This window comes from Magnolia sinica, chromosome 2 (genome assembly GCF_029962835.1).
Source record: "Magnolia sinica isolate HGM2019 chromosome 2, MsV1, whole genome shotgun sequence".
NCBI classification, from domain to species: Eukaryota; Viridiplantae; Streptophyta; class Magnoliopsida; order Magnoliales; family Magnoliaceae; genus Magnolia; species Magnolia sinica.
The window spans coordinates 94,362,452-94,380,567 of record NC_080574.1 but is presented as its reverse complement, the minus strand read 5'-3'; the positions used below and the strand labels follow the sequence as shown (position 1 = coordinate 94,380,567).

General features: G+C 38.5%; 1 protein-coding gene and 1 long non-coding RNA gene across 2 annotated transcripts; both read left to right on the top strand.

Annotated features, from left to right (window-relative positions):
* The first annotated feature begins 11,720 nt into the window (after positions 1 to 11,720).
* On the top strand, positions 11,721 to 12,733 carry LOC131229591 (uncharacterized). The gene is made up of 4 exons (XR_009163464.1): positions 11,721 to 11,955; positions 12,043 to 12,150; positions 12,234 to 12,509; positions 12,607 to 12,733. It is a non-coding gene; the product is annotated as an uncharacterized LOC131229591 (long non-coding RNA).
* Positions 12,734 to 14,335: 1,602 nt separating this feature from the next.
* On the top strand, positions 14,336 to 15,384 carry LOC131229583 (calcineurin-binding protein 1-like). Its single transcript, XM_058225587.1, has 2 exons — positions 14,336 to 15,144; positions 15,250 to 15,384. Exons 1-2 carry the CDS (start codon positions 14,845 to 14,847, stop codon positions 15,343 to 15,345), a joined length of 396 nt encoding a protein of 131 aa, XP_058081570.1. The 5' UTR covers positions 14,336 to 14,844; the 3' UTR covers positions 15,346 to 15,384.
* The last annotated feature ends 2,732 nt before the right edge of the window (positions 15,385 to 18,116 follow it).

Genomic DNA, 18,116 nt, shown 5'->3' with positions numbered 1-18,116 from the left:
TTACAAAAAAATCTAACTCACCCATATCTCCCATCACCTTTCCTTACACCCACCACTCCATCCATCCCTTTCATCCATTAATTCTCCATTTCTCTCATTTCTTAAAAACTCTCTCCCAAGCAACAAAACATCAAACGTCTAAGCCCTCCCAAGCTTTCCCAAATCAACAAGTGTGGCCCACCCTCTCATCTCTCACTCCCACCATCAAGACTTCATCATCCACCGTTAAACATTGAGCATAGGTGCATACAAGCCTAATGGAGCAAGAAGGAGGGCAATAAGGTGGGTGATCGACAGTTGAATTCCATTTTTAGTTCCCACTTATTGTGGAACCCGCTTGATGTATGCATCGTATTTGGGAGGGCCCAATAGTGGCGGGGTCCCTCCCCTTCACGTGTATTTCTCTCTCTCTCTCTCTCTCTCTCTCTCTCTTTATATGATGATGATGATGAAGGGGTGTGTGGCCCATCTAGTGTGTGTGTGTGTCCCACCATGGAGTATATATTTTTAATCCATTTACCTTCATGTGGGACCCGTCATTTGGATGTGTTGGATCTACACCATCCAGCCCATTAGTGGGCCCAGACGGAAGGAAAAACACAAGTATTAGGTGATCCAAACAGGTGGGCCACGTACATGTGGGACCCGCCATGATGCTTATGTTATATCCATGCCGTCCAGTGTCCCTGGACACTGGATGTGAAGGCAGGCTAACATGGAGTGCGTGTACTGACATGGGTGTGTACTAACAAGCTAACAAAAAAAACTTAAGATTTTTAAGCTTTTTGGGTAGGCCATTCAAGTAGGTCCCACATTGATGTATAAATCAAATCCAAACCATCCATCCTTTTCCTCAGATCATTTTAGGTGTTGAGCCAAAATTTGAGACCTATCCGATTCTCGGGCGGGCCATACCATAGGAAATAGTGGTATTACCATTAAAACCCACATTGATTCTTCTATTTGTCGAAAATACGTCGCATATTGGTCTCATTTGGCCGATTAGGGGCCATAAAATCTAATGGCTGGGTTAGATTTTTCAGATGCGGGCCATATAAGTGAAAAACCATGGAATTTAAAAAAAAACACAAAAAAATGCAGCAGTTGACGCTACTGCTGCCAGAAGGCATGCAGGCAGCGTCTGCGTGCTGACGGGTAACGGGCGGGCAGGACCCATGGTCCCAGCCATGGGCGCCACCATGATGTGTGTCGACCATCAAATCCATGCATTTGTTGGGTCCCCTTTGGGATAGTGGGCCCCCTAAAAATCAACTTTATGTGGAGCTTAGGTGGCCCACACGGCAGGGAACAGTGGCATTGAACGTCTACCATTGAAACCCCTTCTGGGTGTCACAAAAGTTCCGGATCATTATGAAATTTATTTTTCCTCTTCATACGGGTCTCTGTAACCATATCAACGGATTGGATGTAAAATAAACACTATGGTGGGCCCCATGAGGGACCCACCAATGATGTAGGTGTTTCATTCACACCGTCCACAGTGGACGATGGAACCCACTGTGCTTTCACCACCGTCCAGTGGTGTGGACGGTGAGACCCCCAATGATGCATGTGTCTTATTCACACCACCGTCCAGTGGTGTGGACGGTGGGACCCCTAATGATGCATGTGTCTTATTCACACCACCATCCAGTGGTGAGGATGGTGGGACCCCCAATGATGTTTGTGTTCTCTCCACGCTGTCCATTCTTATGGGACCCACCATGATGCATGGGTTGTATCCTAACCTTCCAACCATTTTCAGAGATCATTTTATGGCTTGAGAGTAAGAATAAGTCAAATCTAATGTTCAAGTGGACCTCACCATTTAGAGTTGTGGACAGTGACGTCCACCGTTCAAACTTCTAAGGGCCACCGTAGTTCCCAATCAAGCCTATATCTTAGTTTTCACTTCATCTCTATGTTAACTTATGGATAGGTCGGGTCTCAAACATACATAAGGATGGGCCCACTTTGATATATATGAGGCCCATGTGAGTACGCCCATTTGATGCATTTGTGGCCCGTTGTTGGGTCCACTTTGATATATATGAGGCCCATGTGACTAGGCCCACCTTGATGTGTTTGTGGCCCATTGTTGAGGCCCACCTTGATTTAATGTATTGCATCCGCAACGTCCAATTTGTGGACGGTGGATGCGGATTGGCTGGAGTACCTCACACCAACTTGATAGCTGAGGTATTGACATTAGCAAGTTTTGTGGGGCCCACTTGAATTATGTGGTGTATTCCACGCCACCCACCTATTTCACATCTATGCTGTCCATCCAGTTTTCTAGATCATTTTAAGACGGGCTCACCTTAATTGCATGTATTCTATAGCTACATCGTCTGTCCATTTTAATGGACGTATGACCCACCTTGATGCTTGCATTTTAACCACGCCATCCTGTCCAGCTAGGATGTGGACCCCACCACTATGATGCATGTAGTTTATATCTGTACCATCCATCTATTTTGGCAACGGATGGGGCCCACCATGTTGTATGTATTTTATCCATGCCGTCCACTTATGCGGCCCACCTTGATGAGTGTATAGCAGGCATGTTGTCCATCTGTTGGGGCTCATTTGACATGTGTGCAGGGCCCACCTATTATGTATATTAGACCCATGTGTAGGTCCCACCTGTTATGTATATTAGACCCATGTGTAGGGCCCACCTATTGTGTATTAAAAACTCATGGATGAGGCCCATTGTGCTGTATTTTCGGCCCATATGATGAGGCCCATTGTGATGTATTCGAGGCCCATTGTGATGAGGACCATTATGATGTATTCGAGGCCCATATGATGAGGCCCATTGTGATGTATTCAAGGCCCATATGATGAGGCCCGTTGTGATGTATTTCTAGCCCATATGATGAGGCCCATTGTGATGTATTCAAGGCCCATGGCTGAGGCCCAATGCTATGTATGTATGAGCCATTACGCTGTGTATGAATCCCTTGTATGGGCCACTCCTTTGGAGTAATGTTGGTTAAATGTCCATATTGATGGGCAATGATGGTTAGAAGTCCTCATTGTGACCTTCCATTAGGTCCTTTGTTAGACCAATTATTGATGTTGATTATCGATGTTGGTTACCGATACCGATTATGAGTATGTGATGGCATAGCATCATGACACATGCCCATACACATCATCTGCATGTTTGATATAAGATGTGGTTGACCATTGCATATATCATTAAGTAGGTTGTTATGAGACTCCCTGATAGGTGGAAGTTATCTCACATGAGCGCACGAGATGTATAGGATTGATGTATGATTGGATTGTATGACTCATGCATCTTGCATTGTGATTAGTATACGCCCTAGCGACATGAGGGACGTAACCTCCATAGGCATATCGTGGATGACTAGATGGGACACTGAAAATATGTTATTAGCATCGGGCTGCCATAGATGGCCCTAGATGAAAATCCCTAAACCCTCTTAGTACTAGAGGATGTCCCAATGTCGAGACCGAGTGGATATATATGAGCGCATGAGGGCCGTATACCATTAGGCCCCGTCTCCCACTGTATCGTGGTCGGTTGGGAGGGGGTGTGGCCTTACTCGCCTGAGAGAGTAGGCATAGCTAGGCTGAGTTTGACCAGCTCATGAATGGGTGCACTATTGACGTGCTGAGTAGCTATTGGCTGACTACTAGCCAAGCGGATAGTGAGGTCTATTCCACTTACCCAGTTATTCGCTTGATGGGGCGGCAAGCTAGTGGAGAGTTTACTAGTCCCTGGTGATCATCCTAAAGATGAACTGTACTGATATGTGGACTTATTGAGCAGGAGTTGCATACTCATTCATTCATTCATTCACTATCCACTTGGGCTAGTGGTGCGCAATGATTTGTTACGTGTACCTTCATAATGGCCAGGATTTCGGTTGGGGCGCGCTACTAACCTGAGATCAGGAGTTTACCATATTAAGTCTGACTATCCAAATTAGGTATGGGATTAATTTGGATAGAAGTCCATTATGATGGACCCCATGCCTGCGATACTACGTACTACCATCCTGACTTCACACCCTAGCATGGTCATTCCATTTGCACTGCATGTTGCATTACATCCACGGCATATGTCAATTTGGGTTATTATGTTTCTGCATTTACATGGTCTAGGTATGGCTGACGCTATTTATGTTACTCATCAGAAATGTAAATCGCGTTGCATCCTCTGCATCTGATATTTGGATCTCTATGATTCCTCAATTGCGTCATTGATTTATATTACGTATTCTAATATTGTATGACTCATGGACTTATCAGTATTTCCGCTTACTCTGTTATTGTATGATTTATGATCTTATCAGTACTTCTGTTTACTCTGATAATTCATGATCTTGTCAGTATTTCTGCTTATTCCGACATTATACGATTTATGGATTACCAGTATTTTCGATATTGTATGATTATGGCATTGTATTGAATACTTGGCACTTACCTTGTGCATACATTTACACCACCCTCTAAGCTTTCTATAAGTTTATGCACAATAGATGCGTGCAGGTGATGTTAGGTTGCAGTAGTGTTGAGCTTGGAGCGTACAACAGTCTTCTGGAGCTTGATTTTCGATTTTCGATTTGTGTATTTCCCTTTTAGCATTATACTCAAATGATTATATTAGTGGATATGTGATAATGATGTTGTCTTTGTGAATTGGGTAATCTTGTGGTTATGCTTATTATGAGTTAATTGTAAAAATAAAAATAAAAAATCCTCCTTGTAGAATCCCAGGATCGGAATCTGGCATATGAATGCTAGGAGCCGAGAATGGGGTACTACGGAGGCCGTCGATACCGAATTCGGCGATCGAGATCCCTGTGAATCCGATTTATGGGTTTGTGGCATGACAACTGTTATTTCCATTGTTTTGTTGGTGTGTCCTAATTGAGTGTTTGATGTTCATATTTATTATTATTATTATGCTTTATTATTTTATTTTGAAACAGATGGATAGAATGGATTTTATTAGTAACCTCTGAGTGGACCCCACATGGCCCGAGAGCCACATTACTGTCAATTACCGCAGACTACCGAATGTTTTTCTTCATTTCCTTACCTCAAAACACCCTAAATCCTTCATTTCCTTACGCCACCACCGTTTGTGTCTCCCTCTCCCTCTCTCAATCTCCCTAGATATCCCTCGATCTCCCTCCCTCGATCTCCCTCTCCCAATCTCCCTTGATCTCCCTCCCTCGAACTCCCTCTCCCGATCTCAACCCTCTCTCTCGATCTCCCTCTCCCGATCTCAACCCTCTCCCGATCTCAACCCTCTCTCTCGATCTCCCTCTCACTCTCCCTCCCTCTCCCTCGATCTCCCTCTCCCGATCTCAACCCCTTACACGCTTTCCTCGTCATATCGGTCAGTTTTTAGAATCTCTCCTCTCTCTCTTTGAAATTGTTTTTTTTCCTGATTTGGGATATTATATGAAATGCTCTGGTGGATTGTTCGTTGTTTGTACAGTACCGTCTGAGTTATGGAGTTTGTGAGAGTGGGGCCCACGGATCTATTATCCAAACTGTTGATATGGCGGGACCCACAATTGATGGGCCATCCACCGAATTTGAAAGCTTAATTACTTAATTGAACATGAACCATTGTTGTTTTTTTCCTCTCTCTCTCTCTCTACCGATTGAAGTGTGGAGTTCTTTTAATCTGGGGGGATCTGGCAATGGGGCCCATGGTATCAGCTGTTTGGATTGTTGAACCATGGGGCTTGTTTACACTCTGAAGTCACTATACATCCATTGGTCGAGCATTATAGAATTTCATCTTTTTATTTATTTATTTATTTATTTATTTTTTTATTATTATTATTATTATTGCTATTAGTACAAGGGAGGTGATATTTACACCCCTTATTTTGATAAGAAACACCTTTTTTCTGTGTAGATAAATTTCATTCCAGTCATTAGGATATGCCTCTCTTTTATGTGAATGCTAGTGGCCATTACGACCGCTGTTACTGTTATAGAATACCTTGAGAACTTCTGCCAATGTATCATCTAAAGGGCCGACCCCAAATTGCTGCGAGAAATGCGAAGATGATTATGATGATGGTGTTGTTCAGGTTCTGTATTTTATTACCGAGTTTTGATTGGTCTCAGTTTCTTATTGAAATTGTGGTGTTAAATTTAATAGTTGCCTATTGTATATCCTGTTGTATTGATACACCCAAGTCGTTAGTTCTGAAAATTATCAATGCTTAGAGGGGTTATAGTTCATAGTTTCTTGGTTTAGAGGTTGTTTGAGGCACTCCATTCTCATAATATACAGCAGCCAAGTCAGAGTAGGAACAAGTAGGATTAGTTGGATGGTCTTTCCATTGAAGATTTTGAATTATGTCTTAGGTTTGCTTGAAATTCACGGGGTAGGATGAGAGTAAAGTTTGCACTCTTCCTTTTAGGAACAAGCAGTGCAACCTTATCCATACATCATCTGTTTGTTGTCCATCATGCATATTCTAAAGATATAATAAATGTGTATTATATGCTCTGCCATCAGATAATCTCCAATGCACCTTATCCATACACCAGTATATATAGCCAGTAAAGCATTTTGTCTACTATATATATATATATATATATATATATATATATATATATATATATATATATATATATATATATATATATATAACGCACATTTTTTGCCCATGCAATTAATTTTAAGTTCGTTGTGACCTTTGAAGTTCGACAGGACATTAAGGGCCTACTTGGATACCACCAAATAAGTTACTTTTTTCTAATTATGGCAGTAGTTAAGTTAACTTATTTGAGATAAGTTTGGTTTATGTCAATCATAAGTAGCTTTTTTTATAATTTAAAATTACTTAATCACTTCAGTTTGATAAGTAGAAATCAGGGTAAGCTACTTGAGGCATAAGTAGCTTATCTTAAGTAACTTACTATCCAAATGGCCCCTAAATGAGATTTTTTTAATCTTTCTTTTCAATATAGATCAATGGCATTTGCAAATCAACGTGTTTATTAACAAACAGATGACTTGGATTTAGTGAAATTCTACAGGACATTAAATATAGATTTTATTTTTATTTTTTTATTTTCAATATAGATCAATGGTGTTCGCAAATTAGCGTGCTTATTAACAGATGGCTTGGATTTTACCTGCTCCCACCTGTCTTTGCGTTTGCTTGTGTAGGCCCATTTTATCCATTCCTGTACTGGTCCCACCTATCTTTGGGTTTGCTTGTCCTAGTTCCTGTTCATGTCTGAAATATGTTGCCTTTGCCTCCACAAAAATGGTGTTGGGGCTGGTATATGCTAAGGCACAGAACCTTCTCACTCAAATAACCATGCATGCATGCATGCTGGAACTTGTTGTCATCTGCAAGTTCTTATAGACTAATATTGTATTGTTTGCATTCAACACCTTGCCTTCCTTCAATAGGTGGTAATTTTGGGATCATGTTTTTATACGTTAGGTCATAACATAACATTAACATGGCCTTTCTGTTACTTACGCTGTGATTTTGAATGCTAGGGCTCATACATAATAGGGGGTGTTTCTGTGTTTACATGCACATTTAAATCCATTTTCCATTTCCAATAGACCTGGATAGCCTTAGATAAAAAGCTTTTTCATCGAGGATTTAACTTTTATGATTCTTTTACTTAATCTCTAATAATCTCTCTTTTTAGATTCTAAATAACTAGTCGGGCGAGAGTATGAAACGCAAGTGAAGTCTAGCTTTTTCTTGGGGAATTGATGCAAATGGATAAATTTTGGGCTGATTCTAGTCATGATCTTCTGCAAATTTAGATCTGAAGTTTCTATGAAAGTAATCACAAGAAAGTGGAAAAGAAAATATCTAAGATTGTGGGAGTTATCAAAGAGTGAGCTCGGATACCAGTTAGCTGATAAGAGCCATAATCTCTAGTTGCGGTAAGTACCTTTCACTAACTTAAGTTACTTAACTTACATTTAAATCATTATCTCATTCTTTCTTATATATTTCAATATTTATTCTTTAAATGTTTATATTTATGATTCTTTGTTAACTGATGTTGTTAATTAGCATTTAGGCCACCTAATGGTTTAGCAATGCATCCCCCATTTAGAAATTTATATTGAACAAGTACAATCATTTGAATGAACATGCTTGTTCTTTATGGATTCCTAAATTGTCCCATTTTGGACAGTTTGGTACCATACCATGTACTTAAGTTGTCTTCATTTTCAATTTACATATAGTTGAAATTTCATTAGTGTCTCCCTATATTTTCTCTGGATATGTGGTTCTTTACTAATTGGTTTCTTCTATCCATGTGTAATGGATTACATGTGGCAACTAATTAGTATTGAATTTTACATATATCTAGAGAATATGGGAAGGTACTGCTGAAATTTTGGCTTGCATGTAAACTGTATGAGGATAGTACATGGTATATTACCGAATGGGATAGAGACAATTAGCACCTCTAGATAGAGACAAGTGTGAAAGTTTTGCTAAAGAATTCCATAATGTGCGTTTAGGCTTGCGACTGATGGATTTAACCCATTTGGACATCTTAGTAGTGTCTACAGTTGTTGGCCAATCATTATAGTTCCATATAATCTACCCCCTCCGATGTGTATGAAAAGAGAATTTTCAATGTAAACGGTATTGATACCAGGTCCAAAAGGACCTATTAAGGACATTGATGTCTGCCTACAACCCTTGATTAACAAGTTGAAGAATTTGTGGCTTAATGGAGTGTTAACATATGATTCTTATTCAAAGACAATTTTTAATTTGAAAGCCATTTTAATGTGGGGAATTCATGATTTTCCTGCATATGAGAATTTATCAGGATGTGTTACACATGGACAATATGCTTGTCCTATTTGTGCTAAGGGAACTGTCGTTGAACGACTTAAGAGTGGTAAGAAGTACTCTTATAAGGGCCATCGAATATTTCTTCCTATTAATCATGTTTTTAGGACCCAAAAAGCGGCATTCAATAATAAAGTAGAAGAAGGAAGACCTTCTCATCGATTAAGTGGTTCAGAGGTTGAAGCGAAGGTAATTGGTATTCAGATGGATATTGGTAAATCGAAGGGGAAGAAATGAAAAAGTTATGGCGATGATTCAACTAGGAATATAACTGTTTGGTTCAAAAGATCGATCCTATTCGACTTACCATATTGGAAGGTGATTTCCTTAACTTGTTATTTTCATTTACATGTATGTCAGTGAATAAAAACTTAACATTCCATCATAATTGTGTTTTTCCAGGAGTTACCAGTTCGGCATAACTTGGATGTAATCATGTAATAAAGAATGTTGTTGACCATCTTCTGTCGACGATTCTAGAAGTCAAAGATAAAACTAAGGATGATATAAGTGCACACGAAGATTTAAAAAAAATGAACATAATGAAAGACTTATGGCTGAAAGAAGCGGATAGCAAAACTATTAAACCAAAGGCATCATTTACTTTAAGTCGGAAGGAGAAAGAATTATTCTATCAAACATTGCATGACTTGAAGGTTCCTACAAGGTATAGTTCCAGATTTAAACATCTTGTGAACTTACAAACTCTCGAGATAAAGGGACTAAAGTTACATGATTATCACGTCATTATGTGTCAGTTACTACCTGTGTTGCTACAACATGCTTTCTCAGAGCATAAGACGTTGCGAACTATTATTCAGCGCATCTGTTCTTCTTTAATGTCCTGTGCTCAAAGACAATTAGTGCAGATAACATCATTGCCGTCAAACAACATGTTGTTGTGGCAATGCATGTTTTGGAGAAGTTTTTTCCTCCTTCATTCTTTGTTATTAGCGTTCACCTTATGATACATCTAGCTAACAAAGCATTAGCTTGCTGTCTAGTTAGATTTCGGTGGATATATCCTTTTGAACGGTAAATATCTAACCTTGATGTAATTCATTTAGACTTCATCGTCATCATATATTTGCAATATATTATTAGTTGGATGCCTCCATCAAGTTAATGAAGATTTATAAAGGATACGTAAAGAATACAGCACATCCTAAAGGGTGTATTGCAGAGCGTTACATTGTAGAAGAATCTATTTTATATTGTATGGAGTACATGCCAAATGATGAGAGAGGAAGTCACAAGCATGCACGTCAAAGGTTCCTGGACGAGGATAGGATATGTGATAAAGAGCGTTTGGATAGTGGCAAGAATATATACTTAACTAACATACAACATCAACAAGTACGCAGATGGGTTCTACACTGCTATGATGGAATTTATGAATGGAAAAGGTAAGTAGATAAATTTTCTAAAATATCAAATCATGTATAGTAATTGGATAAATACTTACATATATTTCATATAGGAAGTATGAAATATATTTAGCACCGACCACATCAAAGGGGCAAAGAAGAAAAGACGGCGTATCGAAGAACAACGAACATGATTTCATCAATTGGTTACGAAAGGAGGTATTTTTCTAATTATTCATTTAATTGATATATTTGTTCATATATAGTTATTACTTTTTTCTTATTTGCAGTTGGAGTTTGTTGAGGGCGAGTGACATTGAAACGATTAGTAGATGGCCCTACATTTAAGGCAAAATGCTATAACAAATAGTGCGTGAATGGTTTTGTATTCTCTCCAAGTTAATACGAGACTACTAAGTCAACACAAAATAGTGGGGTGTCCATGAAAGCCATCACTAAATACAGGGCAAGTGCTAAAGATAGGAATTACAAAGAAGATGAGGCTACCTATTATGGAGTAGTAAAACAGATAATCAAGTTGGATTACACTGTCTTCCATCAAACGGTATTTTATTGTGATTGGGTCAGAGTGGAAGACAAGACCAATGGATGTATTATTGATCCCGAGTCAAATTTGGTAATAGTAAATATGGAGAAATTGAAAGGACATGAGAAAGAAGGAGATGAACCATTCATACTTGCATCCCAAGCAAGTCAAGTATTCTACTCTAAGGATCAAAGAAGGCCTAGATGGTATGTTGTTTTAATGTCACCAAAAAGATTAACGAAAGATGTGGACACACTTGAAGATCCGACTTTGTTTTCCTCTTCTGGGGCAAGAATACAAATTTATAAAATATTATAAAGGAAATTGGTTATGAGTTATAGGTAATTATTTTGTTATCATACTTTGTGTTGATCCATTTGACATTTTATCTGATGTAAAAAATATCTTGATAAATGAATTTCTATTTGTATGACGATTTCTTCTTATATAAATTTGTGTCTATAGGTGAGCTGGGAGATGTCAATAGATGAGGAGAACATGTCAACTTCACAAGCACAGACATAAAAAAATGCAGGTAAATACAATTCCTTCATTACCTTATTATTTAATATATTGTTTTAAATAATATTATTTTGATACAACATAAGTTTTATATGTGTTAGGAACTTCATTATCATCAAAAAATAAGCCTGTAATCAGCTTAAATGCATTTAGACTACCTGTGGGCGAACACTTACATAGGTTAACTACAAGAAGTGGAGAGTTGGTTCGCACCCATGTCTCCATTACAATCAAGGATTGGCGTGTAATGCCAATGAGTAAGAAAGAAGAACTTTGGAAGCTCTTACAGGTAAGATACAACAAAATTTCTTATGATATAAATTAATCATTATTCTTTTTTTTGCTTCAACTAAATTCAATCTCAAATTTTCTTGTAGGACAAGTTTGTTATTCCTCAGTCTTACAAGGAGAAATGCTTGATATGTTCAGGAAGTACAAGTGTAAATTGAGGATGAAGTACCTCAATCCTCATTCAAATCTTGATTCCAAATTAAACAATCGTCCACCAAGAGTTAGGCCTGAAGATTTGAAAATGTTCATTGAACATAATTCGGATCCCAGAATTGTAAAATAAAGGAAAAAAAATGTCGAGAATAGGAAAAATTTTAAAATTTACCATACGAGTGGCAGGCATGGCCATGCGAGAATCGAGGAATAAATAGTAAGTATTGATATTTATATGTAACTTAAATTTTTTAGTTGCTTTGTATTCTTAATAACTAACAATGTGAAATTTATCCAAATATAGCAACACCAAAAGAAAGATGGAGACACCCTGATTAGTAGGACTAAAGTATGGATTAAAACCTATACAATAAAGGATGATTCTATTCACAGTAATGCAGCTTCGCATGTGGTAATCTCGTTGTCTTAAACTTAAGTTTATAAAATTCAAATTTAGTGTCAATGTATTACTTATGTAATTATATAATATTCTAGGAAAAAGTCAAAGAGTTACTTGCTAACGAAGGAAGTAATTCTCATGACATCCTCAACGATCCATTAACTCAAGTGTTTGGTCCTGATACAAGGGGTCGTGTTCAAGGTATTGAGACCACCATTTCCCAATCACAAATCAGGGGGTCCGCTGCAGCTCTTGAAAAAATCTCTTCGTGTAAAGGAAAAGTAGAAGAGCAATCGTTCAAAATTCAAGAGCTATCTTCTAAAATAGATTTTCTTACGGACCAAATTGGGGGTATCAAGGAGATGATTCAGGTCAATTTTCATTGAAATCCTTCTTTTTAAAATTTAAATAGTAATAATTGTTTTTTCAATTATCGTATATCACACATGGTGTGGAACTTTATTATAGCAACAACATATGGATTCAGTTCAACCGGAGAATCTACAATCGACTGGTGGACCCTCAGTTGGGAATTATCAATGTGTAGAGAGAATACGGCCATGCAAGTTGTACTCTTGGCGTAAAGAACTCGTTGCTCAAGAGCGAGTTATTTTGGCAGATGGGCCCCAAATGATTCATAGCATACCTTTTGAGAAGATCTTTACAAGGTTGCCATTGATATCATTATCAAAGGAGACATCGAATTGTCCGAGCCAGACGGATATCATTCGACTTTAGGCGAAGTTGGAATTGGCTCATTTGTTGCATGGCATCATTGCTTTACTGAGTTCAGCGATTAAGGATAATAGTCTAATACTTTTTTGGACACTTAACCTTTTTGGACTGTATATATGTTTTGATTGTATAACTTACTTGATTAGTTGTTTATATAGACTGGACATGATAGATTAATGCAGGTTTGTGACAAATGTGTTGATGGCTTCGATCATCACTGCATGGTAAGGAATTATATCACAAATAAAACACTTTATTGAAAGTAGACTCTACCAGTTTGGCTAACACTACATTGTTATTGCCTATTTTCAGGTATCTATATAGGAGAGATTTGCTTCTTGCATCAGAGTTCAATATCATGACTGATTATATGTTGTCTGGTTTGTCAATTCAAGAGTTCAATATCATGTTGTTTATCTATTGATCGTTTGGCCTGAAACATTAGATTGCTTGATGGGTTTTGATTTTTAAGCTTTTTCTGAAAAATTTTCAACTAACAATCATGTAAGTTGTCAAATCTTATGATTAGTTTCAGTGTCTTGCCTTCATCACTCTTTTCTAGATAATATCATTATCTGGAGGGTTGGCCATTCCTTCTGAGTTGGATTTGGACTTTGGTGTGCTATTATTATGGTTTTTCTGTCTTTATTAATAGCTTTTATTTCTATGATCAGTGCTTTTCTTATTCTTTTGAGAGCCATAGGAGGGTCATTCGAAGAAGTGAGTGGTCATATGTAACATTTTATAAAAGAAAGTAAAATATGTGATGTTTCTGAATATTAGAACACAAGCATGATTGAGAGAGAAGCTCCATAAGCTTGATTCATAGACTAAAATTGATAAGCATATTACTCCTTTATAGATTTATAGATCTCTGCATTTGCAGGTTGTGGGATTGGCGAGGGCAATGTTCAAATGTTGTAGGAAGGTTGAAGGAATGACTGATGTGGTTGATATTGTTGGAACAGGAGGTGATGGGACAAACACAATTAACATATTAACAGGGGCTTGTATTCTAGCTGCTGCCTCTGGTGCAAAAATTGCGAAGGTGATGCTCCTTTCATATAAGGAATAATGTTGAAATTATTCTAGTATGTACTGTAATAATTAGAATTCTATGTTATGGTAACAGCAAGGAAACAGATCCAGTTCTCCTGGATGTGTATGAGATGGTTTGTTACAAATGTATGAGATGCCTTTAGCAAGTGAAACAGGAGTACTACCTGGTAAAGAACAAGCTTGAATCTTTATTTTCCTACCACTCTTTGTTTTTACATAAATTTTACGTTCATAATTTATTATTACTTTTTTTTTACAGGCATGTAGCTACTAATGTAAATCATTGAATTATATGAGAGATTTCTTATTCCTTGTAAATTTGTTTCTCTATGAAACACCTTTTATTTTTTTTGAAGTAATCAATTAAAAAATTTTTTAGGAGCAGAGGACATAAATGGAAGGATGCTTTTGATGTTTCCCTGGAAGGGGTACTGAGAAGATTCCAGGAGCAGAGAAGGACATAAATGGAATTAAAAATTTGGGAATGGGAGATCTTGTATATTGTATTTTGTACTTATCTTGGGTGGGGTATATTGATGGAGGGACAGGATGTTGAAGTAGATCGATGGACGGTTGGATGGATGTGGTTGGTGGATTTTATATTGATTGGTTAGCTGCAGAGACAGTTATTAGTTGCTACTGCAGTCTCTGTAGTCTGTACTGCGCATATACATGGACAGGAATAGAATGGAGCCTGTAATTTTTGTAAGGTAATACTCTTTATTTATTTTTTGTTTAGATTTGGAGTTGGGGCTCCTCTGATCTGTTCAGTTCTTGTTTTGTTTTGATGCTGCTGTTTTTTTTTTAATCCAGCAGCTGCTTAAAACACCCAATGACCTATGGATTTCATCATTTGAAGATCCAGTTCTTCAAAAGGCTCTTAAAACGAAATGGAGCCAAGTTTTGTCCACAATGAAGCATGTCCATATCAAGCAAGCATTAGAAGAAAATATGGAGGCAGCCGCCACTTTACTGAGATGCACCTACAACTTTTATCGAGAGAGCTCATGTGGAACACTTCCATCAGGTATTAACATGTATACTGTACCATCTCATTTAACAACAGAAGGACCATGCCAACCATTTAAGGACAATGTCGACTACCTTGATTTGAGCACCCCGAGGAAGCTTCTCTTATGGGCATACACGCTGGTGCATGGTTGTTACTCCAACATTCTAGCAGTTGTAAAGCATTGTGAAGAAAATGCGAAGGTGATAATTCTGTAACCTGAGATCCTTTACGAGTTCATGTGAAGGAGAGAGTAGATTTTTTCCCCTAATTGTTTAGTGTTGTCTAGTGGTTGTTGAGCAATGCAGTTTGCTAGAGTTGAAGAGCCCAGAGTTAATAGGGATGTGCACAGGATTAACAACAGGCAGTTCCCGTGTCAAACAGCAGGCAACCGCATTCTCTAGGCCTTCTCCAGCCGTTCAGGAAGTTGATTCAAGCCCAACAGCAGCAACAGTAGCACTAATACTTTCAGCCATTACAGAAAGGGATGTGTACAGGATTAACAACTCATGACATGTACCAAACTTCCTTAGAAGTGGCGCCGAAGGAAGCCCAGATCCCTCTAATGGAAGATGGAATACCGGGCTTGAAGAACTGGTGGAAGAGATCGCTCGGGTTGTGGGGGATTGACGAGAAGACATTAAAGAGGAGGATTTGTAGCAAATGTCATATCTGAAGGCAGAGTGATCATTTTAGAAAAAAGCAAGGAATTGTTGGATTATAGAAGCCTGGAAATGATATGTTGTATTGAAATTGGAAATTGGAATTGAAATTGAAATGTGTACTATAAAAGAAGGAAAAGATTATTGTGTGTGTGAATCATTCTATTGTCTTTTTCTTCTATTGTGTAATTATCTGGCACATAATACAAGTAGATTACATTCCCCACTCTCTCTCTCTCATACAATGAACAACGGGGTTTAAAATTGTTATTAAAATTCCATCCTAAAATCTAACCGTTGGCAACATTAATAAGCATTCAAAACTATTTCTAAAATTTTGTGCCTAAAATGTGACCGTTGGCACCAGAACGGTTTAAAACCATTCCTATAATGGTACCCATAATGGTTCTGAACCGTTCCTGATTTTCTGCGACACCTCATTTAGGAACGGTAGTAAACCGTTCCTAAAGGACAATTTTGGTGTAGTGAAAGTGTTCTACTTCACTTAAGATGCCCGACAACTCATCATCATTTTGTGGCCACTTTGGTGGGCCATTCAAGCTCTAATAGCCCTCATTCTAAGTTGGTTGATGGCCATTCAAATTATCTTTCCAATGGTTTTACAATCAGACCATTTGAATTTGTAACTAAAGATATACGATTAAATCATCCATTGGTGATCCCGAGTTGACCTAGAGATAACTCATCGGTTGACTTGCTTGGCACTACGAGTGCAGTAGTGCTTACACTTAGGGCCATGTGGACCAATCACAAGTTGCCACATTTCCCCATTTCCCCTAGAATTGCCTATAAATAGATATTGGGGTCTTATTTTGGACCTTTTGCTTGAACTTTATCTAAAGAGGTAAACCAAATTAGAGAATTTGGGTGATTGTGGAAAGTGCCTATGCATGGAGCAATGTTGCCACGCATAGGCCAACCCTACCCTCGCATGGAGCATGTAGGCTTGCGCATGGTCAATACTTCAACCATGCACGACCCTAGCATGTTGGTGCATGGTCCTCTGCGGCCTGTACATGGCTATAGTGTGAGCCCCACGAGCAACACGATGCTCATCCAAGTGTTTTGCCCTATTTCCTGTCCCATTACGGCCTGTGCACCCTCACTTTACTAATGGGAGGTGTTGCCCGTTTGTTCAAATTGGAAAACCACAAAAAATGACTGTGGAAGTGCTGGTGAATGCTCAAGCTTGTGCCTACACACACCACCACTTATGGCTTCGGTCATGCTTGCGCATGCCCCTGCTTATGGCTTCGATCGTGCCTGCACATGCCCCTGCTCATGGCATGTTTCTACGTACGAGGTGATGCTGCCCTGAGTATTTTGCCCGAATGCCTATGCCTGTTTGATGTAGACCGGGTCGTGTACAATTTCATAGCCAAGATGGACCATAAAAGGCCCGATTGGAAGTGGAAGTGATCTGGACTGTTAAAACCTTAGAACGAGCGTATCTCGTAAACCGGAATGAGTTATCCAATGTATCATATGTGACTTTGGGGTAGGATGAGCTACTTTAGTCACTCAACCCTACTATGCTGGGTTACACACATTGAATTTATGAGATTCCATCAGATCGACAGTCGAATTTTTGTTTTATTGTCGTTTTTACTATTTATAGTAAGTTTTAGTTTGATTATAACTCTTCATCCATTGGGCTCCAGGAGTTGCGTCCAATGTGAAAAGTGCTTAGAATAATTAGGAGAATAGCATGGTTGAGTCAAATAGGATACTTGTTATTTTTTGCTGAAAACCATGAGGTCTAGTGGAAATCATGACCATCTATAAATATTAAGTTTACTATTTATAGTCAGTCACAATTTCTAGGAGTTTTAGTTTTAGTTTAATTTTGAAATTTTTTCCTAGGTTTCATGTTATTAGTTAAGAAAGTTGTAAGCTCGTTTTTGACATCAATCAATTTATTACGAATTTCTAGAAATTATGTTATTTTCTTATATTTCCTCGTGGATTCGAGGTATCTCTGTGAGGAGTCTAGATAAGTTCCATGGATTTGGAATAGTTATCCCCTGAGGAAGACGATACTTGACCTCAACACATCCTTTCCTGCATCATTTTGGTATCAGAGCGAGGCTTTCTCCTCGAATCTATGGCTTCTAACAATGAGTCGGGCAATAATCTCATGGACATTGCTCTAGGGAATTTACCTTTAACGGTAGTGGCTTTCGAAGTAGCGTAATGAGAAAATTGATAATTCATGCAAGGGCTGCAGGCTACCATTAAGTGCTTGATGGAGGCCATATGGCCACTCAATTTTCATGGCAGTGATCTGCCACTAGCAGGTGCGGGAACTCATAATTGCCGTAATCGTAGGATGGTGTCGGTGGTGCACCAAATGATCATTCCTGAGGAAGGAGCATCCAGCGACGAGGAGGTCAATGACATGATCCTCCAATATTCCTAACAAGGTAGTGATTGAGTAGATCAGACAGATCGAGAGTTCAGGATGAGGATTGATATTCCTAGTTTCAATAACC

What these genes read in the sequence shown, in the direction of transcription:
- LOC131229583 (XM_058225587.1), top strand. Translation starts at nt 14,845, where the DNA reads ATGAAGCATGTCCATATCAAGCAAGCATTAGAAGAAAATATGGAGGCA. An exon ending in ATTGTGAAGAAAATGCGAAG is followed by an intron (nt 15,145 to 15,249) that starts GTGATAATTCTG and finishes TGAGCAATGCAG; the next exon opens with TTTGCTAGAGTTGAAGAGCC.